Source organism: Juglans regia, chromosome 14 (assembly GCF_001411555.2).
Source record: "Juglans regia cultivar Chandler chromosome 14, Walnut 2.0, whole genome shotgun sequence".
NCBI classification, from domain to species: domain Eukaryota; kingdom Viridiplantae; phylum Streptophyta; class Magnoliopsida; order Fagales; family Juglandaceae; genus Juglans; species Juglans regia.
The window spans coordinates 16,103,058-16,131,021 of record NC_049914.1 but is presented as its reverse complement, the minus strand read 5'-3'; the positions used below and the strand labels follow the sequence as shown (position 1 = coordinate 16,131,021).

General features: G+C 38.5%; 1 protein-coding gene across 1 annotated transcript; it reads left to right on the top strand.

Annotated features, from left to right (window-relative positions):
* Positions 1-84: 84 nt before the first annotated feature.
* Positions 85-27,723, top strand: LOC108989695 (la-related protein 1A). The gene is given in 15 exon segments (XM_018963396.2): positions 85-766; positions 2,568-3,059; positions 3,061-3,091; positions 3,237-3,402; positions 4,460-4,550; positions 4,748-4,819; positions 5,616-6,169; positions 17,862-17,931; positions 19,859-19,963; positions 20,049-20,389; positions 20,630-20,773; positions 20,873-20,936; positions 22,600-22,745; positions 25,202-25,306; positions 27,176-27,723. Coding segments are annotated over 15 exon segments (2,736 nt in total). The 5' UTR covers positions 85-544; the 3' UTR covers positions 27,309-27,723.
* Positions 27,724-27,964: the final 241 nt, after the last annotated feature.

Below are 27,964 nucleotides of genomic sequence, written 5' to 3'. Positions count from 1 at the left end.
ATTGTTTTTCACAATTATTTATGTAAGCGCGTAGAAGTGGACAGACCTTGTACTAGGCTTTTTAAACAGTTTTGGCACTTTGTTGGCGGCTGCAACTGTGAAATCTCTCTCAACTCCCTCTTGTCTCCATTTTTCACGCACACAAAAAACACGTATACGCTGTCCAAAAAACCCTAATATCTCGCTCTTTCGCCGTCTCTCTCTCTCTCGCTCTCGCTCTACCCAACTGTATACCAGGCTCATGCTTTGATTTACTGTATTCACGGATCAAAGATTCCTTTACAAACCCCGCCTTTTTCTGCCTTGCTTTTAGATTCTTTGCTACAAATTCTCACCCTGTTCCACTGATACAACATTCTTCCATTCACACTCCCATTGGCATGTGGTCTTGCTCCTCTTGCAAGATTGCCTTTCCTATCAATCTTGGATAATCACAGTTGCACCAAAACTGTGCTTGTGTTCTTGCTGGAAAGAGACAGTGAGTGAAGCTTTGAAGAAGAGGAAGTTTGGGGGGACATTAATAATCGGTGAGATCGGAGGTTGGATGGTGATGGCAGACAATGAGGCTGACGTCGATAATCACGACAACAAGGAAGTGGGTGGGCCAAAGTCACCCTGGAAATCTCCCGTTGCCGTCGATGCCGAAGCTCCGGTAATGATTGATGCGGCGGAGTCTTGGCCTGCTCTTACCGATTCGCAGCGACCCAAGATTCCCGATGGCGCCGCTACGAAGCCTCTGGTTACTCCTGCTCCTCCAGTTGTGCAGGTTTGCCAAATTCTCTTCTTCATATGTTGGACGGTCTTCTTTAGCGCACTGTGTCTTATTTACGGCTTGTTAATTTTAGTAATGTGCCAAAAATGCGCTTTGAAAACGAGCCGTGTATACAGAGAATGGAATTGTGGGGGTTCTTTCTCATAAATATCACCCATCCCTGAAGCTTTTGATAAGATAAATGATAATCAATAATTTGGAAAAATTTAGAGAATTATGCTGGCTATGGGGTTCGAACCCAACCCATCCCTGAAGCTTAAGCTGTAGAGTAGCGGAAAACTTAAATCATATACATTATTCTAAAGGGGACTATATGAGAGGAGCTTAGACGAACACAAGTCCCTAGTAGATTTAATTTTTCGCTTTTGGCCAAGTAAACATTTTTGGCTCCATTGAGTGTTACCTGGCATGTTATCTTACATAGAGTATAGTAATAAAGCTGTGAGCCCAATATTAAGTAGCTCAATCATTCTGTGACTATTCTTCTCTCTTTAACCGTGCACATGATGTTTATTTTTCCATTACAGCAAACCTTTCCGACAGAAGTGTAAATCAACAATCTTCTTAGGAATCATATATGTGAAAAAAGAAGAAAACATTCTTAGGGATCACATCTTAGGCCCTAGAGAAAACGATGCAAAAGGCCATAAATCTGGACAAACAATAATGCGCAACAGATTATAAATATGCTCATCATTGCATTTCACGTGCGATGCCAGTTCATTATGATGAGACTCGTTTTGGATGTGGTATCCATAATTAAAGTCTTAAACAAGGAGATTGTCTGAACAAAAATACAATGTTCCTGATGACTTTGCTACACCAATTACTCCTCTATGGGATTTGCACATCACTAGATCTCTATAATTCGCATTTACCTGTATCTTCCTCCTGATAGGGCCTAAGATGTGATAATGCGATGCCAGTTCATTATGATGAGACTCGTTTTGGATGTGGTATCCATAATTAAAGTCTTAAACAAGGAGATTGTCTGAACAAAAATACAATGTTCCTGATGACTTTGCTACACCAATTACTCCTCTATGGGATTTGCACATCACTAGATCTCTATAATTCGCATTTACCTGTATCTTCCTCCTGATAGGTGTTCCACTTGTATTCTCCCTGTGTACTTGGGTTGTCTCTTTTGTGCTTTCTAATTAATTTTTTATTTATAAAAAAAAAATAGCATTCACTTGCAAAAAAGATCTCTTAAACTCATAATAAGAACAAGAGTAATGCTACAAACCACACTCTCATCCCACTATGTAAAATGTGGCACTCTCATCACTCTTGGATCATCCTTAATTTTTTTAAAGAAAAAATCTACAGGTTGATGGACAATGCCACCTCATCATAGTGGGATGAGAGGGGGATGAGGGTGTAGTATGTAGAATTTCCCTAAGAACAATCGTCAAATTTTCTTCTAGGATTCAGCTTTTGCCTCAAGTCTTCAATTAAACAATCAGTTTATCCGGTGGAATATTATATAATAAGAGATGAATAAGAGAATATTAAAAAACAGCCTTTAACTTTTTTATAATGTTCTTATGTCAATTTGTTTGGCTTGCGAAGTTAGGACTTCAGCCAATGGGTTTTGGGGCTTCAGATTAATTTAACTTTTTATGTGTTTTTTTTTTCTATTTAAATCAGGAATGAGTAATATGGAGTAGCAAAATTGTGTTTACCCCTCCTGTAACATGTTTATGAAGGATGCTTTGTTAATTTTTCGTTCTATTTAATTGCATGAAAATTAAATGGTATATGCTACTGTAGCTTTTTTGGATACATCCAGGGACCAGTTGGGTTGCAAAAATCACATGGATCTGGAAATCCTAATCCTTCGAATAAACACTCATCGTCACGATATCAAAGATCAGGCTCTAAACGCAACCCAAATGGTGGTCAACCTTTTCCTGTATCCCTACCCTATTGTCAACCATCAATCCCACCCGTTTTTCATCCTACAGTTTCTCCATCTCACATTGCAGTTCCTGGGTATGTGTACCCTCCTAGTCCAGGACTCTTCCCAAGCTTTGAAACTCAAGCTCTTGTTCCACCAGTTCATGGTGTTGATGCTAGTAGAAATATTCAGCCTCCATCACAAGTGGATCCCAATGCTTATGTTGTCAATTCTTTTACTAGAAGACCACATATGCAAGAACCTGTTGGCCATTTCAATCCTGCCTGGCATTATCAAGGAGCATATAATCCGGTAGACAACATTTCATTGCGACAGGGTATTGAACCAAGGGCTGTCAGAGGACCTTTTTTTTTTTCGCCCAGCGGCTGGGTTCATGGTTGGTCCAAGCTTCCCTGGTAATTCTTTGTATCCATTGGAAGGGGCTTTCATTTATAAAACCATTTTTCCTACTACCTTCTTTAATCTGTCATCGGTATAGGGAATGATCTTCCTCCTGTTCAATGCTGTTTGTGCTTCAATCATTTTTAACTTTGTCCCCAGGACCTGCATCTGTATACTATGTTCCTATTGCACCTCCCGGCTCTAATAGGGGATCTCATTCGCTGCACACTATGACATATCCTATTAATCCAGTGGCTCCTGTAGCATCCCCAGAGATACTAGCTTTGAGGGCTAGCATAGTAAAACAAATCGAATATTATTTCAGGTATGTCCTTCAGGGAGAGAATACTACTGCTTCATTTTTATTTATTTTGTATTGGCGGCAAGAATTGAACACCGTTTCTTGCCTATCCTACATAATCCATTATGGCTGCGTTTAATCGTGTTTTGTGTACGCACAAGTTTTTCATGTATTGTTAACTTGAAGCCTCATAGGCCCCTTTTAATTTCATAGATGGTCTCAACCCATCTCATCCCATTGCATCTCATCTCATCTCATCTCATCTCATCTCATCTCATCTCAACATTCAAACACCATTCAAACACAAACACTTTTCAATTTCAATTTTTCATCTAATCATCACCTAATCATTACAATGTTTTTAAACATCCAAACAAAACACAAAACAATTCAACTTTTATAAAATCTCAAAACAAAAATAATATTAAAAAATAATATTTTAACAATATTTTAGTTTTATAATATTTTTCTTCAACTTTTTTCTCTCTCCTTTTCCAAAACCCTATAAAATATTTTAATTCAAACCATTTTACTACTATTCACAAACTATCTCACTACTATTTATAGATTTCTTATCTCATCTCATCTGTGTAACCAAACAAGACCTTATTCTCACTGATGCAGTAGCCTTATAATATGAGCCGGAAGTGGACATGCCATGGACATTGAATGCTTTGGTGTCATTATATTATTCTGCTTAAAATAGGGCCCTTAATTATGTGAGTCATCATACATTTGATGCTGTAGAATCTCCACAGCTCAATTCAACTCAACTGAGCCTAATCCTTAGTACATTATGGATGCTCCTAATTGGGTTCAGCTACATGTACTCTTTCCTGAAAATTTTGAACTGATGTTTGACATTTTTATGACCTTTTCCATTTCTTTGATAGCCCCTTCTGTATATCTTGATTGTCCTTTTGGATACTACATATAATGCTGACACTAATAGAATGGACATCCAAATGTGCATAAGGATTTCTGGGAATTTTAGCAACTAAATAAAATAATGGTTCTGTTTGTATAGTACAGACTTACAGCAAAGTTTGTCTTTTGCCTTTATATCCTTTTCTTTGAGCAGTGATGGAAACCTGCAGAATGACCATTATCTAATCTCCCTGATGGACAGCCACGGATGGGTTCCCATATCCACTGTTGCTGACTTTAAAAGAGTAAGCTTTCTGTGTTCTACTTATGCTAGATTGCCATGATTATACAGGCTAGTGCTTTAGTTCTGATGCAGATCTGGCTAATTTATTCCCAATTGCCACAATATAAAGTTAGCATGTTAGATTTTCAAAAGACATGCTCCCTTGTTATGTCGCTTGAAATGATTTGAAACCTCACTTTTGTTTGATTTATTAAGCAGGTTAAGAAGATGAGCTCAGATTTACCATTCATCCTTGATGCACTGCAGACTTCTGGTGCTGTAGAAGTTCAGGTTAGATTTTCATACATTCATTCTTATATTCTGTTTCTTCTCCATATATGCTGGAACGATTTGAAGCCAGAACAGTTTCTTGGGTGTAGAGTTATAACTTAATAATTTTGTTTTTCATTAACAGATAATGATCTTTTTTCTTCAAATGCAAAAATCTTAGTTGGTTTAGGGTTGGTTGCAGTATGATCTCCCTCATTTCATACAATCTTCAAGATTCTAATGTCTGAAGCTGGTTCGAAAGAATGTTATTTTTTGCAAATTCTAAATCTTTGCAGATTTATGAAGTATTCCTTCAATGTATGTGTTCATAATTTTTATTTTTATTTTTCCAATTGGGAATCTTTTCTCCCTATTTTTTTTCTATTTTTCCCAAGTGAACATAATTAGGTCTTATTTCTTCCAAAATTTATCAGACTTATTTCAAAAGGTGCAAGTTTTGTGTTCAGAGTTGTTATAAAAGAAGTTGTGTACAGAGTTCTCCATCCTTTGATAAAATTTCCTGCGTCAAAGAGTGGTGGAAAGGGAAACCTGTTTGGAGTTACCCTGTTATTTTGAACAAGAGTTGGTGGCATTAGTTTGGATGAAGCATTGATATGAATTCATTCCACCTTCACACCTTGGAATAGAGTTTATGGTGCTGTTGGGAGTATCTCCTTCCTACTTTTGGATCCAACTCATGTGCACAAGGAATTTTATACTCTAAGTTGGGAGATTTTGACATGTGATTGGGTTTCTTCTAGTGCTATGTTGCTTTTCTCCAGTGGCATGAAACTTACTATTGGTGCTATCTCTATAGGGTGACAAGATACGGAAACGTGACGATTGGTCAAAGTGGATTCCATCTTCTGCAGAGAATTTTTCATTGCAAGCTGAGACTCCCCAAGGCCAATCCGTAGAGAAGGCTATTGATTCCTTTTCAAATCGTGAGGCCAATATGAATAATGCAGGCAACATCTCTCAAGAAAATGCTGAATTTGCATCACACGATGAAAGTTCAGTGCAACATTTATTGTCAAACAGAGATACTCCTGTAGTACCAGATATTACGAACACTGAACGTTACAACAGGAGTGCTACTTTCAGTGGTGGAACAAAAACCTTAGGCTGTGAAAATCTCAAGTGCTTAGATCTTGGCCCCAGTTTTGCTTCTCTACTCCCAGAGCACTCAGGAGGAACTGAAAACACAAAATTTGATGATCACGAGACTGGAAGCAGGGGAGTGTCATCAGATATGGCTGTACAGAATGTTGATGACCTGTCTAATGATTTTGCAAGCACATTTATGCTTGACGAAGAGATGGAGCTTGAACAGAAACCAGTAAGGAAGGATGATCTTTCTTCAGCTAGAAGGTACTGCATGCTTTTGTTTTTGTTAACTTTTTCTGATAGAAGTCTCTAGTGCTTTCATATTTGCTTGATGATCTTTTTTCTCCTTTTCATATTTTCTTGTGAAGCATCATCTGGTACTCTGATATTCAAATCCTTCTGTCCCAGAACACACCTATTATACATATTATATCAGATTAGCAAGTTGCTGTAAATTTTTGATGAGATCTGGAATACAGTCCTAGAAAAGTTCTTGATTTATTCTAAAAAAGAATTCGCCTAGTCGATGATACGATACATAGATGTTTCAGTGGTTGTTATGCGCTTTCTAAACAACAACCCCATACAGTAAGGGCTAAGCAAGCAGGGCATTGGGTAGGAGGAATGTAGGGTTGCACTTTAGAGGGGTTTAATGTTGTCCATGTGTCACTAGAGATGCTTACTTATAAATCTTTTCTTTGATTGGCACCGGGTGTCTGAAAACAAAGTCTTGACTCATCCCAAGGGTGCACAGGCCCTCAGCATGGAGTTTCCCGCAAGTGCACTTCGGGTAATTCAAGGGGAAGTTCCCCTAATTCGATGCCCCCTAGAAATTGTTTGCACCCAAGATAATTCAAACCTTAGACCTGGAGGGAGCATACCATCAAGACCAAAACCTTTACCACTTGAGCCAACCTCTAGGAGTTAAAATTACTTTATTGACATAGGGGTGGTACGAACCCCTGCCCTTTGGGCCAACCAAAGGAATCATTGCCATTAAGCCAATGAATACTTAAATCTTACACAAATCTAAATCATCTAATATTGATAACTCTTCAACATGTATCTTCACTTTTTTTCTACGACATGTTTTCTTCACAAAAATTTCTGCAGATGGTTTGGGATATATGATTTTCTGAACTTTGATCCTATAAATTACATTGATTTAATTGAAAGTATGCAAGGCCATGAAGGAATTCAACTTTCCCGTAAAATTAACGGCAAATATGATATTAATAATGTAAAAAATACATGAAGTGCAGTTTGAAATTCATTTATTTCATGATGTGGTTAGTTTGAATGAAAAGTAAAAGTCGTGATGGAATGTTTATAATGGTAAATCAATAGTTAGAAATGTTAAAGCAAAATGAAAATCAAACATGGACAATGGAAGTCATCTTCAGTATTGAGGTCATTTTTATTGTTCCTCTCCCACCTTCATTCATATTTTTTCCCATAAACCCTCTCTTGCTTTACTTGACAATTTCAACATCTGACCTTGACAATATATTCAGAATGACACACTTTCAAATGACATTGATTTGTTGCCATGTTCTTGAAGAGGATGTCAAGAGAAGATTATGTTTGTTTAGGGCTATAAATGAACTAGTCTACTTGACAAGCCACTCGTGATCAACTTGATCCAATTCCAGTTCGGCTTGTTTGCTCACTAATGAGCTGCTCATGAACACAAAATTATGATCGATTATTTTTTGTTGTTAGTAAACAAAATCTTATTGATCGTAAGAATAGGCAAAAACCCAAGTATTTGGGACATTAACAAAATCATTGCCCATGTGCGTAATTTAGGCCCCATTTGGATTCAAAAAGTGTTTCATCTCATCTCATCATTACAATTTTCCCAAATTTTTACAAAATATATTAAACAATTCAACATTTTCAAATTTCAATTCAACTTTTTCAAATTTCAAAACAAGAATAATATTAAAAAGTAATATTTTAACAAAATTTTTTTCAACTTTCAACTTTCATCTTTAATATAAAATCATCTCATCTCATCTCTGAATCTAAACGAGGCCTTAGTAATACAAGACATCCATGAAAGTTTATGCCATTAAAATCAATTACAACCAATTTCGTTTTTGGTAAAAAAAAAAAAATTCTCTCTCTCTCTCTCTCTCTCATGTCCTTGCAATGGTTGATTATAATGATTCTAGGCAGAGCTAACTATTTCCTTTGGTGGGGAGATGGCTACATTAAAAAAGCTTCTAGTTGATTCAAAGGTCTTTGAGTTTATAAGGGAGGGCAACGCTACTTTACGTATTACTGAAAGGAGGAAGGTGGTGAAAGAAATTATTATTGGAAGTTTGTCTGTGGGCTGGGTGGTGAAAGCAATGAAGGATTTTATTCTAAGGACAATGGGAGTTTTATAAAACTAGAGATGGAAATAGATTGTATGTGGCGCAGCGGTGCTCCAATTACTACGACAGATACTTGGTGATGACTGAATACGGTGGAGGACGAAGAAGTTGTCATATTGTCATTCCAGAAGGAATAGAAGTGAGGGGATGGAAGAGCTTTGCTGATGCTCTGAGTTGAGTGTCAACCTTTGTTTTCGGTAATAGAAACAAGGTGTCTCCTTTGCATGTTGGTAGGGGTATGTTCAAGGCATCCCAAAATCAATGGGACACATAAGAGTGCAGGGAGGTCATATAAGGAGGCCCTTGAAAGTCTTGCAACGGTCTTGGCGGCTCATACATACATTGCCCAGGGTGGTATATCTGACTTGAGAGAAAGTTCTAGTGGTAGCAAGTCAGGGGTGTTTCCAAGAGACCATCATGAGCTTCAGAAATTCACATTGGGGGCCAATCAGGAAGGAGTTGGGGCTACAGTAGGTGGCTCGTCAGTTGGAGGCTCGCCTACTATTGGAAATGAAAGATCAACTTTTGGCATTAAAAGAAATGGTGGAGGGGATGATCAGACAAGTGGATGAAGGGTTGGGCTCGAGTATGGGCTTGGAGCGGAGCAAAGATAAGGCAGGGGCTAGTGGGCTTCAAATGGGCTTTCCTAATTGTAAACTTAGTGGCCCCGTGAGCCGGATCACTTATAATGGTAAAGAGACAATTGGGCTGGACCAGCGAGCAACTTGACCCACGTAGCTTTGGCGGGCCAAAACCCAAATTCATATGAAATGGGTTTAGGCTCGGGTTCTCATCACTGCGTGTTGATGGTTGCCCTTCTTCCTCTTGGGGTGTCACAGATTTGTTCACAGGTAGTAGTTGGTCCCTCCATCGGCGTCCCTCCAATGATAGTACCTTCGACGAGCAAGAATGAGGGTGTTTACAAAATAGGTTCAGTCTCGGTTTCTCTCCTTTGCATGTCGACGATTGCTCTACCCTCCACAGGGTGTCACAGGCTTGTTCTCTGGTTGTTGATGGTTCCTCTACCACCGTCCCTTCAATGGTATTATTGCCGGTGAGCAAGAATGAGGGTGAACAAGAATTAAGGCTCTTCACTTTTACCAAGTTTGAGAAGAGCCTAAATTTTACATTCATTCTACTTGTTCCCAAAATAGTTGGTGCAATAGAGGTGAAGGATTTCCATCCTATTAGCCTTGTGAGTGGGATATACATGATAATTTCAAAAGTTCTTGCTAATAGGATGAGCTTACTCATGTATTGAATCATTTCTAAGTCTCAAAATGCATTTGTAAGAGGGAGACAAATATTGGATTTGGTCCTTATCGCCAACAATTTCTTGGATAGCAAGATCAGGTTAGGGATTCCGGGTATTATATGTAAACTAGGCACATAGAAGGCTTATTATCATGTTAATTGGGTCTTTCTATTATACTTGTTAGGGAGATGTGGTTTATGGGAAGAGATGGAGGATGTAGATTATGCATATTGTGTGTCAAAGGTTTGATCCGATGGGTTTCTTCAACAGTTCGTGGGGGTTGAGACAAGTGATCCACTATCACCTATCTTATCTGTCATTGTTGTGGAGGCCCTTGGTATATTATTGTCACCTTCAGTTGAGGATGGTTTCTCGGTGGGGATACTAACCGTGGCTCAATCATTATTTCTCATCTTTTGTTTGCGGTTGATACATTGTTATTTTGTGAGGCATACCAAGGTCATATCTAGTATTTGAGGGCTATCCTGCTTTTCTTTGAAGCCGTCTCTTGTTTGAAAGTAAATGTTTCTAAATTTGAGCTAGTTGTTGTGGGTAATGTTAGCAACAATAAGGGGTTTGACTTATTAGGTTGTGGGGTCTCTTTATTGCCTATGAAGTACCTTGACCTTTCTTTGGGAGCATCATTTAAAGCCAAGATTATTTGGAATGAGGTGTTGGAGAAGATTGGGCACATACTGGCTGGATGGAAAAGGTTGCATTTGTTAAAAGGGGGTCGGATTACTTTAAAGAGCACACTTTCAAACCTTCCTTCATATTTCTTATCATTATTTCCACTTCCTGCTAGTGCCGCCTCACGAATTGAGAAGCTCCAACGAGATTTCATGTGAAGTGGGCTAGGTGAGGAGTTTAAGGGGTTGTTTGGATTGAGAGAGCCTCTCAACTCATCTCATCTTATCTAATCATTACAACTTTTCCAAACTCTCACGCAAAATACAATAAATAATTCAACTTTTTCAAATCTCAAAACAAAAATAATATTAAAAAAAATAATATTTTAACAATATTTTATTCAACTTTCATCTTATCTCATTTCAACTCACTATCCAAACCTCCCATAAGTTTCATTTGGTTTGTTGGGATAATGTGTGCTTTCCAGTGGGGTGGCGGGCTGGGGGTTCCTAATTTGAGGGTCTTCATTAAGGCTCTCGTAGGGAAATGGATGTGGAGATATAATTATGAGAGGGAAGCATTATTGAAGGTGGTGATCGATACTAAGTATGGTTGGTTGGTGTTCTAACGAAGTTAGGGGGGCATATGGAGTGGGATTATGGAAAAATATTCGGAAAGTTTGGGGATCCTGCTCTACATATACTAGACTAATGATGGGGGATGGTAACAAGATTAGTTTTTGGCATGATGTTTGGGTTGAAGATACAGCTCTTAGGGATGGTTATCCCTTTGTTTTAGAATTGCATGGGAACAAGATGCTTTGGTGGCTGATTTAAGGGAAATTACTATTGGCTTACTATAGTGGAATGCCATCTTCATTAGGGAGGCATATGATTGGGAGGTTGGTGCCTTTACTGAATTTTTTAACTTGTTATACGCCTGTGGAGCTGGTGATACAATGGCGGATAAGATTGCTTGGACTCCTTCCAGTACACAGATAGTAAAGGAAACTTCTATGTACGCACTTTCTATGAGGTCCTTACTACTTAGGCTAGTAACCACTTTCCTTGGAAGAGCATTTGGAGGAGTAAAACGACTCTTTTTTTTTTTTTTTCTGATATATAAGAGTAAATTTATTGATATGAATGAGATAAATATAGCCCATGTACACAGAAAGTATACAAAAGAATACCGAAATACATTCTAAGATCAAGAGAATAAAGACAAGAAAGCATGCACATTGTTTCCATGAAGAATAATGGCTGAAAACCAAAGCATTAAAGTGTGTACAAAAAAATTCTGAAGCTCCGCTGATGAACGCTCCCTATCTTCAAAGCACCTTATTTCTTTTCGACCATATACACCACATGATGCACAACAAGATCATCTTCCACACTGCTGCCACTTGAGGAGAGCCATGAATCTCCTTCCAGCAGGCCAATAAATCCACCACTCTCCGAGGCATTACCCAAGCGACATCAACTCTTCTAAAGATCTCATCCCACATCACCCTTGTTACCTCACAATGCAACAGTAAGTGGTCCACAGATTCCCCATCCTTTTTACACAAATAGCACCAATCCATCACGATGCAACCCCTCTTCCTTAGATTGTCCGTGGTCAAAATCTTCCCAAGGGCCGCAGTCCATACAAAGAAGGCCACTTTAGAAGGCACATGAGACCTCCATATATTCTTTAAAGGGAAATGAACATTAGCTTGTGATCCCAATAATTTGTAATGCTCCTTGACTGTACACTTCTTGCTGGCATTAGACCTCCACTGCATCTTATTCCTCTGTGCCATGGTGTTCCCTATAGAGTATATTAATCTGAAAAAGTCTGAAATAGAGTGTAACTCCCAATCATGAATATCCCGATTGAAGAGGATATTCCACTGGGGAGGACCATGAGAGGATGTTCGCAAATCCGCCACAGTAGCATCCCTGCTAGTTGCAATACGATAGAGAATTGGAAAAACTGTGTTAAAAGCGCAATCTCCACACCAAACATCATGCCAAAACCTTATTCTTACCCTAACCACGAAACATATATGCCTTACAAAGCTTGTCCCCCTTCCTAATAAATTTCCATAACCCCCCCCCCCCTTCATTGGAATACCAACCCCCCAAGCACTTTCGTGTCTACAATCAATAATCTCCCTCCACAACGACTCCCTCTCCAAGTGATACCTCTATAACCATTTCCTCAACAAAGCTTTATTAAAGGTCCTCAAGTCGCACACTCCCAATCCCCCATTCGAAATTGGGGAACAAACTCAATTCCAATGCACAAGATGAAATTTCTTCTCCACCCTCACTCCCCCCCACAAAAAGGCCCGGAATAATTTCTCAATCTTGTTCGCCACCCTTGTAAGCAAAGGGAACAAGGATAAAAATAGGTGGGAAGATTCATTAAGGTACTCTTTAGTAATGTGAGTCGACCCCCTTTCAATAAATAAATCTGTTTCCAACCGGCCAACTTTTTCTCTATTTTCTCCACGACCCCATCCCAAATAGCTCTAGCCTTAAAAGTCGCCCCCAACGGCAGGCCCAAAATAGGCAACGAGGATACTTTACAACCCAAGGGGCTTGCCAAGTTGTTGATACAGGGCACCGTACCCACCGCAACCATCTCGGACTTACTCAAATTCACCTTAAGCCCCGACACGGCTTCAAAGCATAATAATAGTGCTCGTAGAGATTGAATTTGGCCATGATTCGCTTCACAAATAAGAAGATTATCGTCTGCAAATGAGAGATGTGAGATTAAGATAGAACCATTAATACCCTCACCCACCGAAAATCCTGAAAGAAGGCCACCTCCAACAACCGCCTTTACTATCCGACCAAGTGCCTCCATAACTATAACAAAGAGAAAAGGGGATAGTGGGTCCTATTGCCTCAAACCACGAGAACTGTTAAAAAAACCAGCAGGGGTGCCATTCACTAACACCGAGAACCGGACGGTGGAAACGCAATGTTGAATCCAAGAAATCCACATATCACCAAAGCCACACCTCCTTAGCATGTATATAAGGAAATCCCAGTTCACGTGATCATAAGCCTTTTCCATATCAAGGTTGCATAGAATACCAGGAACTCCCTCCTGCAGCCTATGATCCAAGCACTTATTGGCAATAAGGACCGAGTTTAGGATTTGTCTCCCGCAAACAAACATATTTTGAGGCTTAGAGATAATTTGTTCCAATACCAGGCTTAGTTGGTTAGCTAGAACCTTAGAAATGATCTTGTATACTCCACCCACAAGGCTTATGAGACGAAACTCCTCAATTGTCGTAGCCCCTTGTTTCTTCAGAATAAGAGCGATGAATGTCGCATTGAGACACTTTTCTAATTTTTGATAGGAGTGGAACTCCCCAAAAACCTGCAATACATCATATTTTATAATATCCCAACATGCTTGAAAGAATCCCATAAAAAAGCCATCCGGACCCGGTACTTTGTCCTGTCCATGCTAAGAATGATCTTATAAATCTCATCTTCATCAAAAGGTCTTTCTAGCCAACACGTACTCTGCAAATCAATAGACTCACACAACAGATTATCAAGATTTGGCCTCCAACAGGCTGGTTCCGTGAGGAGATTCTCGTAGTAATGCACAACATGGTTTTCTAATTCTGAGGTGGAAGTAAGCACTTGAGTACCTGAAAGAAGTGTCTCAATGGCATTGTTACGCCTATGTGAATTAGCCACCTTATGAAAGAATTTCGTACAATGATCACCTTTTTTCAGCCAAAGGGCCTTGGATTTTTGTCGCCAATAAGTCTCTTTCATCAATAGTACCCTCTCCAAATCTGTCACTATCAAGCTCTTCCTCAATAATACCTCCTTCGTGGTGTCTCCCATCAGCTACCTCCCCTCAATAGTCTTTTGGTTAACAACGTTACCAAAGACTTCCAAGTTCCACTTCTTAATATTGAGCTTCAGGGCCTTAAGCTTGCTTGCAAGGATGAAACTAGGGGTGCCTATAAATTGATAGGATGCCCACCAATGGCGCACTCTCTCTACAAAACTATCATTTGCTAACCACATATTTTCAAACTTAAAATACCGGTATTCCCCCTGGATTCCCCCACAATCTAACAAGATAGGAAAGTGATCTGAGCAGATATGGGGCAGCCTCTTTTGACGCAATTCTGGAAAGTGGGCCTCCCACGAAGAAGACAAGAAATCTATCCAATCTCGACAAATCCCGACTATTAGACTAAGTGAACTCGCCACCAACCATGGGGAGATCCATAAGATCTAGATAAAAAATGAATTCCGAGAACTCCTCCATGGCTAAGGAGGTTCGATGATTCACCGATCGTTCGCTAGAAAAGCGAGTGATGTTGAAGTCCCCATCCATACACCATGACACCTCCCATAACCAATATAAACCCGCCAATTCATCCCAAAGTTGTCTTCTATCTCTATTCATCCATAAATGCCTACAAAAGGCCACTCCCACCCATCTACCACATTTTTAAAATGGCTAGCAACCAAAAAAGTACCAACACACTCCTCTTCCGCTTCCACCACTCTTTTATCTCACATTAGGAGAACACCGCCTGATGCTCCTAACGAAGCCAAATATGACCGGCCCACATACGAGCACCCCCACAAACTTTGAATTATTCTTCTATCAATGACCCACAATTTTGTTTCTTGAAAATACACCACATCAACCTTCCACATTCACAACAAAGATTTAATGCGGAGGCGCTTGTTGCGATCGTTAAGCCCCTGCACATTCCAGGAGAGGATCTTAGGTTTCATGAACAATAGTGACCCCCGTCCCTTTCAATCTATCCCTTCCGCCACTTCCTTCCTTTGCTTAATAGTTAATAGAACATTTGAGCCTTTTGAGTTCCCTGTCTCTCTTTGTGGTGGACTTCGATCTACTAGCTTCAATGGCCACAAGAAGAGCTTTTAATTGTTCTTCAAATCCTATGCAAGAGACCCCAACGCAAGCTTGCATCTCCTCAATCTTTTTCAACACACTCCGAGATGAATCTTTCTGGGTTGGGGCTAGGAGGGAGAATTCATATTGGGTCACCATCCCCCCCATCGAAAAAGGCCCTTTCACAAATAGCCAATTGCAAATCCACTCCTTCTGACCCCCCCCACAGGGAACATCACATTTCTCATATTGCCCCATCCATTTTTTAGTGATGTTTCCAGGTCTAGTACGCCGGATGGGGGATCCAAGACTGCATCCCAACTCTGCCTAGCCCCTTCCACTAGAACTTCACATTCCGCTGGACTAACCATATGAGATAACCTTGTGGATACACCAACGTCCACCATTGTGTGGTTTTGTGCAGGTCCCGAAAGTGGGGAGACCACCATCGCGTGGTTCTGTGCAGGTACCAAAAGTGGGGATGCACCAACGACCTCTTCAGGATCATAGAGGGCTGCTTTTTTTTTTTTTTTGTTTGGATTGCATTCTTGGGGAAAATTCTGACCATTGACAACTAAGAAAACATTGGTTTATCCTTATTGATTGGTGTTGTATGTGCAAAAATATTGCTGAAACAGTGGATCATCTACTTCTACATTGTGAGTTTGTCAGGGCCTCATGGAACTATTCTTTTAAGCAAAGTGGGATTTACATGGATTATGCCTAGGAGGGTGGTTGATCTGGTAGCTAGTTGGAGAGGAATTAAGGGGATACTCCAAATTGCAGCTGTGTGGAAGATGGCTTCCATTTGTCTACTTTGGTGCATTTGGAGGGAAATTTTATTTTATTTTTTTATTAATCCAACAACTGTCAATTACAAAGTTAAAAATGCCCTAATTATGTAGGTGCACTAGAAACTAAGAAGTCATGAAGGTCTATGCCATTAAAGTCCACAGCAATGGCCTAAGTACAAAGAGTTCTAAAAAATAACATTTTTAGCTCCTCCAAAGATCTCTCTTTGTCTTCAAAAGTCCTCTCATTACGCTCATGCCACAAGCACCACATAATACAGATAGAGATCATCTTCTAAACTGCTATGATCCATCTCACACCTCGAATTGAGGTCCAGCAAGCCAATACATCCAACACAGTTTCCGGCATAACCCACGTTAAGTCCATTCGTTTAAACACCTCATCCCATAGAGTTTTGGCTACCTCGCAATGTAAAAATAAATGATTAACCCACTCACCCCCACTTTTACACATGCAACACCAGTCAGCAATGATTATCTTCATCTTTCTCAAATTATCCATAGTGAGAATCTTGCCTAAAGACGCTGTCCACACAAAGAAAGAAGCTTTGGGAGGAGCCTTATGACGCCAAAGCCTCCTCCAGGGAAACTGTATCTCAGGAACTTGTGTGAGGACCTTACAGAAGGAACGAATAGTGAACACCCCTTTCCCTGCAGGACTACACCACAAATCATCTTCATGCTGGATATTTGGACGATAAGAATACAAGAGACTATAAAAATTTACAAAACTCCTCATCTCCAATCCTGTGCTGCTCGGTTGAATTGATGTTCCAGTGAATGCTCCTACCTGAGACTTCCATAACCTCCGCCACTGTGGCATCGGGAGCGCTCTTTGGAGGAATTTAAGAGTATTTAAAAAGAAAAAAAGAGAGAGAAAAACATATTCCTAATAATATGCATGTTGCTTGAATGATTATAAATAGAATTATTGATATTAGATACACAGCAGAGAAACCACACTGAGAGTAGCTGCACTACCCTCTTTGACCCACTTCTAACAGTACTTGAAGGTGTGCATATCTTTCCCTCAAACATGAAGAGGGTTGCTGCCTAATCTAGCACACCTTCCGAATCTCTCTCTCTCTCTCTCTACACCTTACCTCTTTCCTAGATCAGTCTTAGTAAGGTGTTAAGCTTCCCACCCTTTGGATGGGGAACCGGATCTAGGCAAAAGGGAATCTGTAGGGTCTTTATGGTCTGAAGCATGTGGTCGATGCTGCAAATTCATCTTCCTTACCTGTGGAAATCCACAACTGGCACCATGAGCATGCACTGTAAACTAAATTGTCTGCGAACTTCATGATGCTGTCTGGCCACAGATACACACTTACATTATTTTTGTTTTTTTTTTTAATTAAATTTTGAACTTCAACTCTGTTTCACTGTGGAAATAGTGTATGAGTTGTTTGCCAATTGGGCTTGTAGTCAGACTTCGCTGTGCAGATCTATGTTTCTTGATACTAACTGTTGCCGCTTATGAATTCTGGATGAGTAGCATTATGGTGGAATCTGTGCTTTGGTTGCCCCGCATTATTTTTGTGTAATTAGATTCTTTATATGTTGTTGTGGGAAGAACAGTGTTTCCTGGAAGTAAAACATCGCTTCAGATTTTTCCATTTACCATGTGTTTGATAAACTCATGATGAATATGGCTTGTGTAGATTTTTCATTATCCTAAGTCGCCATATTGTGCATGCTTTGCCTATTTTAGTCATGGTCTCTATGTCAGGAAAGTTTATAGTATCCACAAAAACAAGGTTTGTAATGTATATTATTAATCAGAGATGTTTTCCTTCCCAAAGTGGCGTATTAAGCATTTCTTTGTCACATGATTCATGTAATTTGATGTGGGTATATGTTTTTTGAAACTATATTTATTGGCGTAATTGTTCTAATACTTGTATTTAAACTCTTGTTTAAGTGTATGGTTACTAACCGTCCGTTGTATTTCTGAATCCTTTTATTTGCCAAAGGGTTGATGACGAAGATGATGAGATGGTTGTCCATGATCAGGATGTTCAGAGACTTGTAATTGTCACCCAGGTATGAAGGTTGAGTGGGTCATTATTTTGCTTTCTTCTGAAAGATATCTGGTTGCTGCTGTTTTGCACTTCATTTGTTACATTCTAATCAAAAGAAGTTTAGTCATGATTAATTGATTTCCACCATATCACATTTCTGACCGATATCTCAGCCTGAAATGTATGCATATGCATTGGGAAGTGGTAAAATGAGTCCTGTTTCCTGATGGTTCTCCTTACATCACTAGATTCTTTGAATTGGGAAGGCTAACTGCGTAGTACAATTTAATACTTAATTGGTATCTTCAGGAATCAGCACAAGTCTAGTGTGCTGGTCAGTTTCAAAGTTTTATGATGTATGGTAATCATTCTATTGCGTCATAAATTCTTTGATAGATATTCTCTGTACACAAATGAAGTGGATGGTCCTCTGTTGCTATCAGGGATGGTTGAAAGATCCTTGAGCAATAATCTTCAGGTAATTATGGAAAATTTGCAAACAACAACAACACAAAAAAAAAGAAAAAGAAAAAGAAAAAGAACGAAAGAAAGAAATTGAGAAAAAGTATGACAGAAGGGGGTTATTCAAGTTATTATTGAGTCCCAGGGGACTTTGGAGTGCTCATCAACTTTAGTTTAGGAAAGAGAATCAGCATAATTCTTATGGAAGCAGTTTTGGATTTGCTTCTTGAAAGTTGAAGCTTTCTTGTTGTGAAGGTTCACATCGGTATTAGTTACAATTTGAAATATAAAAATCTGATCTCATATTAGTAGAAACAATTTGGAATATATACTTGTCCCTCAGGGGATGCGAGAACTTTTCCTCTGACTGAACTATCTTCTTCCGCCCACTCGCCCTTTTAACTTACGCTGTGTTTGTTTAGGGGGAAACATTCTTGAGAAAAATGTTTGGGTTGTGTGATTGTCAGGGGCAGACTATAGAGATCAGAGGAAAACTTTTTGTGGGTCAACAGGAGTTGGGCTATTTATATCAGCAGGCGTTGCTGGCACTGGCGCTTGGTAGCATGTTCTGGTCATATGGAATGAATGCACGCTCTTTATGTCACGTTGTATTAAAGCTTCCCGCCATTCAGTCTTGTTTCATTGAATGTCATCTGCCACATCGAATGCTCAACCTCATACCTCCCATCATCATAAATACTCTTGACTTCTTTTGTTTCATCTAATGATGTCATCTCATCCCCTGACATCATCACTCCCTGACGGGATGCCATATCCTGTATCTCTACCTTGCCTTACCATATCGCCCTCAGCTGGGCAAGGACAGCTCCTTGCTTTGTGTGGCTGGGCCTTGGGCTCCCTAGGCTTCTGTGGCCCATTTAGCCAATATATGGTCTTGAGTTTTGTTACGCATATGGAAAAAAAAAATTGCTCTCATGTTGCCACTTGGAAGGTTGACTTTGAACTTGGCTTTGACTTACATGTAGCAGCTGACAACCCTTTCTTCCCTCTGATTCCGGTTTGAATGCCTTTAAATTAGTAGCAGATGGGTTCCTTCTAATCTTTAGCCTTCATTGTCTTTCAATGATCCCAGAAGTTGTCTCTCTTTACCACACTGCCATAAGCATTATTTCTCCTTTCAACATCAATGGGAAAGAGCTCTGCCTTGGAATTTCTTTTTTCCTGTACCTCTTGATTGTAATTTGATTGGTTTTAGATTCAATTCTGTTATTAGTTTTAGTTTCAATTGGCTCTTTCTTCTGTTATTTGTTTTTATCTATTGCGAGTCTTTTTATTATAAAAAGAAACTCCCTGCCCCCCTCCCTTCTCCTGTGGGTCTCTTGCAAGTGCACGTCTTTTGTTGAGAAAAAAGAATATCTGAGGTTCGTAAGTACACAAGTTGTTTGTGTTGCCAGGATTTTATTGTATTATTGTGTCATTAGTTTGTTGGCATTAAATTGACTCCTGATCCTTTATCTGTTCTGCAGAATAGTAGGATAGATCAAGAAATTCAAGGCAGTGATAAAGAATCAAAATCAATTTCCAACGAGCATGCTTCTGCAATAAATGATGGCCTTTACTTCTATGAGCAGGTTGGAGTGCCTGTTGGTCTTCGTGACTATTTTGAGTTTCATAATCTCTGTAACTAGACGTTTAAACATGTTCGTTATTTAGCAGGAACTGAAAACTAAGAGATCTAATCGTAGGAAGAACAACAATAGCTTTGAGAGCAGAGATGGAAACTCCAAATTTTCAAGCAGTGCTTCAGGAGTCTCCAATTCAAAGGCTGGTGATAATTACATCAGTAGTACTGCTCTTGATTTGTCTGGAAATTCTAATTCACGAAGGAAGCAAAATAAAGGCTTTTTGAAGCAGCAGTCATCCCATAAACAACGTTTTTTCTCCGGCAACGTCAGAAGCCATGGAAAATGCAGGAACTCTATTGGAATCATATCAGAAAGTCCACCAAGCAACTCGGTTGGATTTTTCTTTGGTTCTACACCTCCTGACAATCATGGGTCAGTTTAGAGTGACTGTTGCCTGTGTTTATCTTATGATTAAACAATTTGTTTACCTAAAACACTTTGTGGCTGTATTTTAGTATTTTCTTTCTTGATTTTAAGAAGGCAAAAGTAATTATTGGTTTTGAAGAAGCGATGTATTACTTTGAGTCTGCTAAATTAAATGTTGTCTAAGTTATTCAAGTAGTTCTTTGAATTTCCACTAAGCTAATACAAATCTGTATCTAAATTTTACAGCCATAGACCTTCAAAGTTGAGTGGTTCGCCACATGGGATTCTGTCTGGCAGTAGTCCACCAGTGGGTTCCATGCCAAATTCATTTCCTCCATTTCAGCATCCAAGCCATCAGCTTTTAGAAGAAAATGGTTATAAACAGCAAAAGTAAGGGGTTGTGATTATGTGAATTCTGTATTTGTCTATGAGAGAAGGAGATAAAGTTTGTAATACCAAAACCTCTCGTGTGGTTGCTCTTCCTGTTAGGTACCTGAAGTTTCATAAGCGGTGCCTGAGTGACAGAAAGAAGTTGGGAATTGGTTGCAGTGAGGTGAATTCTTAAATTCTTAAAACTAACATGTGATATTAGGAGAATGAATAAATAAATAGGGAGCTATTTATTTTCTCTCTATTTTCAAAGGCCTCGTATGGGCTCATAATGATGGACTTAATGACATTTGTTTCTTTTTGGCTATTTCACCTTTAAACAAACAAAGATATGATGATACTTTGAAATGCTCATAATGATTTCAAGTGTGGAATTTCAATAACAGAGTGGTCCATTCTTTTCTCTTTTCTTTACTTTTATTACGTAACAACCAAAGGAAAGCCAAGCCACATTTGGGCTCATATTCCTGTCACACCCAAGTATACCTAGGTTTATGAAATTTGGGTTTCTATTTTAGGAAACCTGGGTTTCCTTATAGATTAATGGTTTCTACTTTTAGGAAATTAAATTTTGATATGGGTGTCAAAAGGTTCCTAGTGAATTGTTTGTTCTTTTCAGTGAATCATTTTAAACTGTGTTAGAAATAAGAGGAAAATATAGTATAGAAAAAAAAGGGAGCTGTAATAGTATCTCTTGAAGCTGCTAACCTGCTAGGACTGTTTTGACTCTTGAGACACATTGCTTGGAAAGGAGAAGTTCTTACTCTTTATAAGGTTCCAATGGGGCTCCAATTGTATCATTAATTAGTCATTTTGGAGTATAGGGCATGTGGTTTGGGCCTCAAATTGGGACGTTACAAGAAATCAGCCCCATGTATGACTCCTAAAATGTATTTACCCTATAACTCCAAGCCATTACAATTCCTAGAACCCTTTTCTAAACAAACTAGGATTTAAGTTCGTACAGCCCTTTTACTAGGCTTTTCAGGCCTCATAAAAAAAAAAAAAAAAAAAAAGCTGTTGTGAGTCCAGAAAGCTTTTATAGCAATCCCACTGGAAGTTCTTCAAGTTCAAGAAAACCAATCCCTACCGGTAGATAACAGCTGCAAACAGCAAGGAAAATCTCTGCCTTGTTGCCACCAGCCCTAGCAAGAGACTAACCAAACTTTTTTTTTACACATACTACAATGTCATAACCAGAGGAAAGAAGCACTGCTTGCAACCTGCTACAGCCTTGTTTTCTTGAGGTTCTTGCTTATCTTTTTAAAGATAACCACCTAAGGAAAATTTCTGCGATTTTAAGAGACTGAAAACTAGACTCAAACCCATCAAATTCAACCTTGTTAAGACATCTTCAAGTAGACAAGACAATTATTGATGCACTTGTTATAGCTAGAAGCGAAGATGTAAGTAGCATGATCATATCCTTACGGGACGGTAATTTGGGGTTCTTGCTTGAAATTTTGGTAGTGTTACAAACTCCAAAAGGCTAAGTCAATGATACAATTGAAACCCCTTAGAAATCATTATAAAGAGCAAAAACTTCTCTCCCAAGTAATGTGAGATCTTATTCACCACCTTATACCCACTTAGTATAGGTATTATAGCTAACCATTTTCTTTTCATATATTAGGGTGTTTAATGCCAATTCTGTAATTAAATTTCATCCTAACGTGTGCAAATGGGTTTTCTATTTAATGCCAGTTTATGTGCACATGCTAGTCCTTAATTGTTTTGGTTTATTCTTCATGTATTTGTTTGTTAAGTTTTTAAGTTCATAACTTCATTTATTCTCAATATACATGCACATGTTTCTTAACATGCAGGAAATGAATACACTGTACAGGTTTTGGTCATATTTTCTCCGAGACTTGTTTGTCCCTTCAATGTATAGTGAGTTCCAAAAACTTGCACTCGAAGATGCGGCTGCCAATTATAACTATGGAATAGAGTGCCTTTTCAGGTTCTATAGGTATATCAATAATCTATGTTTCTTGTCAAAAAAAATAATACTCTTTGTAATAAGCACTTTCTATATTTAAAGAATTTTTAGCACTTTTTCCTCTTTTTCAGTTAAGTAGATCACTTGTATACTTCTTGTGTACTGGCATTACACTCTTTTTAATCTTAATAAAACTATACTTTTTCTGAAAGTAAATAAAATTTTATTGAATCAAGTACGTAGGCGTTGCCCAAGTACATAGAGAGTATACAAAAGAGAACAAACACCTAGTTACAAGTTAGGAGCTAGAAAATGATACAAGAAAGTCATGAAAGCTATATCCATTTAGCCCAAAGAAATAAGGTGTGAAAAAAGAAACTTCAAGCTCATCTAAAGAGCTCTCGTGTGATACCCCATATGATAATGATAGGTAGTGTATGAGATCTCACATTGCTTGGGAATGAGAAATTCTTACTCTTTATAAGGTTCCAATGGGGCTCCAATTGTATCATTGACTAATCCTTTTGGAGTATGGGCCATGTGGTTTGGGCCTTCCATTGGGGCGTTACAAATGATAGTTACAAATGATAACGCCATATGATACCCCATATGATAAGGGCAGGTGGTGTATGAGATCCCACATTGCTTGGGAATGAGAAGTTCTTACTCTTTATAAGGTTCCAATGGGGCTCCAATTGTATCATTGACTAGTCCTTTTGGAGTATAGGCCAATTGGTTTGGGCCTTCCATTGGGGCGTTACATTTCATAATCTTCAAAGCTTTGGTCATTCCTTTCAAGCCAAATGCACCATATGAGACATAAATGAATCATTCTCCATACAACAGCAAAATGGTGGTTGCTGTGAAGGCCTTTCCAACAAGCAAAAAGATCCCACCACTCTCCTAGGCATCACCCATGCAAGTCCAGTCCTGCTAAAGATCTCATCCCATAACACCTTTACCACCTCACAATGAAGTAATAAATGATCCATAGATTCTCTACTTTCTTACACATCCATAACAATAAGTCTACACTTTCTCAAGTTGTCCAAAGTCAAGATTTTCCCAAGAGAGGCAGCCGAACAAAAAAAAGCAACTTTGGAAGGCACCTTACTCCTCCAAATGCACTTACAAGGAAAAGGAGTCTAAGGGTGAGTTTGGTTACCAAACTCATCTCAACTCATCATTACAACTTTTTCAAATCTCAATACAAAATATAATAAACAATTCAACTTTTTCAAATCCCAAAATAATAATAATATTAAAAAATAATATTCTAACAATATTTTATCATCTCAACTCAACTCAACTCAACTCATTTCAACATCCAAACACAACCTAAGTCCGACATAACAAAACTTTGTACAATAACTGAACAGTAAACTTCTTATTCACAGTTTGCATCTAGAGCATCCTATCCACCTCTACACTACCGATGCTTGAAGTGTATAACAAACTGAAAATGTCGAAAATAGCTCCAATTTCCCAATTCTGGCCACTCTAAGAAAATAAACATTTCATTGAGAAAGCTCATTAGAGCTGTCCAAAGGATCTAATACCGAGATGATGCTAGGTGTAATCCGTGTGTACTTCCTTTGTACTTGGGCTATGCCACTTTTCAATGAGTAAAATTTGATTCTTATAAAAAAAAATAGTGTGATTCTTCCCCCTTTTGACAAGTACATCATTTTCCAACCTGCCAACCTTCTCTATAGCCAAATCTTGAAAAGCTGAGTTTTCTGCTTTGATTATAGCACATAAAATTTCCTTCCAAGGACTATTTTTCCTTATTAAGATACTGTTGTAATAAAAGTATTCTTGGAGCAAGAACACCAATAAAAGCAACACGCACCAAGAATGAATCAAAGAAAAATATTTACAGTAAATGCACCAAATCTGAAAAGAATAGAGTAGAACGAAAATACCAAGAACACAAGGATTTAACGTGGTTCGATCCTTTCGGATCTACATCCACAGGGGGAACTGGCCAGAGATCATCTTATTGAAGCTTCAAATCGAAAAGCAGGACAGGTTACAAGATTCAAGTCATCAATATGACCTTAACTCTCTCAGATTACTCACTGATTTACAAGTTTCTCAAAAACCCTCTTTTCTCTATCTCGAAGCCTCTCTCTCTCTGTTTATCCGCCTTTGCCTTATTCTCTCTTTTATCTACAGTATCCATCTCAAGCCTTTTATAAGGCTGCGTAATACAAGAAGCCCTAATTCATTTGATCAAAGGACATATGGCCATCTAATAGCCGATGGATCCCACAAGAGTAAAGAATCAGATTTTCACAAAAGGACAAAGAAGAATAAAGAATACGTGGTCACTTCTTGACCTTTAGTTACAAGGCTTGACTAATAAAGAAACAATTACAAATATAACCTTCTAAGAAGCAAATTAATGACACATTTTGTCATCAGATACAAATGCTTGTTTACATTCATCAGTTAATCTCTTTAATAGTTCTTTCTTATTTCAGTTATGGTTTGGAGAAGGAGTTCAGAGAGGACCTGTACAAAGACTTTGAAGAGCTCACCCTTGACTTCTATCATAGAGGCAATCTTTATGGCTTAGAAAAATATTGGTAACTAACTTGCACTTCTTTTTCCCGTTATTTAGATGTGTTTAGATTGGTTGAATATGTAGAAATAGAACCGGGCCCTGAAATAAATTTGAATTGATATATATTTTTAGTTTTTTGCTGGTGTATTAGTGGAAAATCTTTCAGTTTGGAAGATTGTCCCAACACTGTTACAACTTAAAGTTTCTTATACTCTTGAAGAGTATTGAAATTTCTGAACACACAAGCTAGTAATGCTCTAGGTCATTCTGGACAAGTCATGATATGAATTACCAATGGGAATGGGTATTCTAAGTCATTTAAATCAAATTGTGATGAAGTGAAAGGCTCTTCACTGGTTTAGCTGCATGCCTTGGAGAAAAAAGCTGATAAAATAATAGGACTCGAGTGATTTGGTTGTACTAGCAGTGTGGGAGAAAGAACCCTTTTTCTTCTTGGCTGGTTTGGGGGAAGGAATTGGCCAAGCTGTCATCTAGGGACAGAGAGAACCAAACCATCAGCAGTTGGGAATTTTGGAAAAAGTATTTATAGGTTACTGAATGAGTTTTCTTTGCACTAGGTTTTGGTTATATATCTTGTGGAAAAGCTGATGAAAATATTGAAGACTTAAATTATTGAATTGTGCCAGCAGTGTGGGAGAAAGGACCTGCCATGGCTGTGGTAATGGTGTCCGGCTGGTTTCTTTCAAAGCCTTCCATTATCACAGTGTAACATGCTCTGAAGTTTGTGAACAAGTAATGCACAGAACCGAAGCGAGTGAAGGGTAACTTACACTTGAGGATAAATGTGATCTTAAATTGCTGAATAAGTCAAAAGAAATTGTTCAATTTTGTGGACTGCATTCCAATAATTGTAATGCCGTGGATCCTAGGAAATTTAAGGTTAGCAAGAGCATAATCTGTGATAGAAATAGATCCTTTCAGTTGGATCATTCTTGAAACCTTCCATGTTTTCATACTTGATCAAGATGGCTGACTCTGTACTATATCCTTTGTTAACAGAGTTGTCGGAGACAATCTTGTAGACAGCACCTGCTGGAGTCCTAGGCAACGATGATTTGTTGCCTAAGATGCCCTTAACAATCAAAAGGTCCTAAAATGTATTGTTAAAAATGTGCCTTGAGAAAACATTATATGTTTTTTTTTTATCATAATGGTTTTTTTTCCTCTTTACAAGGATAACTTAATCAAATGACATTATATGGCTAAAGAAAACATTTTTTTGGAAATCTACCTCAATTGAAATGGAGTCAAGTTTTTTGGTATTTTTTGTTTAATCAAAAAGGTATTATAGTATTATATGAAAATTAAAAAAGTATTTATAGATTTGTTGCCTTAGGCCTTAATCATTTTTTTTTACAAGTAAAGGCCTTGATCATTGAGCCACTCTTATAGAGCAAGGGGAAATATTTTAAGGAGTTTATTTGGAAATCAAGGAAATAGACAACCAAGTTTGTTCTGACATCTTTTCCTTCAGAAGAATGAAAGTTAAAAGATTCAAGATGAACTTGAAAAATGTGGATTCACATGGCGTCTTCAGTAAGGACAAAGATTTGGGTTGTATGATGAAGTTGAAGTCCTTGCTTCACTGGTTATGAACGCCTGAGTTTTGAGAACATTTGAAAGGTTTTTCACATATTTTGTATCAATTGTCTAATTCAATGTTGTATCACCAGTATAAAGCTGGAGTACTGGGCCGAATTAGAAATTGAGACTGGTGCAGTTAAAAATTACTGATATGTTAGGTCCTTTTCAGTTTAAAAATGCAATAATTAAGCATATCAGCACGAGTGCGTTAGGTTCTTCCTGCGCCCCAATTCAGAAGCTGATGTTCTGTTTGTAATTATTGACGGTTTGTTTGTGTCTGTGGCAGGGCATTCCACCACTACCGTGGGCTTCATGACCCGAAAGAACCCCTGAAGAAACATGAGGAATTGGATAGGTTACTCAGGGAAGAATTCTGTAGCTTGGATGACTTTCGTGCGAAAGAGAATACCATGGCATGAAAGAAGACAGTCATTGGCTAGCAGTTGCACTAAAAATTCCTTAGCAGGACTAAAATGTTGACATCCTGATTGGGGAAAAGAATTCTCACAACTTAACGAGGGAGTTGGAGTTAGCAGCCTATTTTTGGAGAGGACATGAAGAGAAGATGGTTTCTGTATATTGTATGTGAGTAGGATCAGGGCTGCCGACGTGAGAGTTTTGTTTTAGAGCTTTCTAGTTTTGGTATACCTGCATTTTTGGGGCTGTCTGCAAGCTTGTAGAGGTGCTTGTGCATTTTCACTGTGCTTCTTCCCTCTCTGGATTGTAACCTGTACATAAGGGAAACTGCAAAACAAACTACTAAAGAAAAAAAAAATGTTGTACTTTAGACCTTGTGAAATTTGAATAATAAGAGATTGAGAATTTTGTTTTGAAGTCTCAGTTCAATCCTTTTATTTTCTCCTTTTTTGGGTCCGCCCTTGTATGATTTTACTTCATAGATTGAGCGCAATAGTCAAACTTCATGTTTTCCCTTTTTTAAGGTGTGGGGTGGAAGCCATTCGTGTGCTGTTCTGCAGAAAAGCAGAAGGGAGTGAATCCTTCTACCCTTCTACTATGACAAAACTTGTATTGATATTGGTGATCAGAGTGAATCCTGCTTCGGTAAAGAACGACA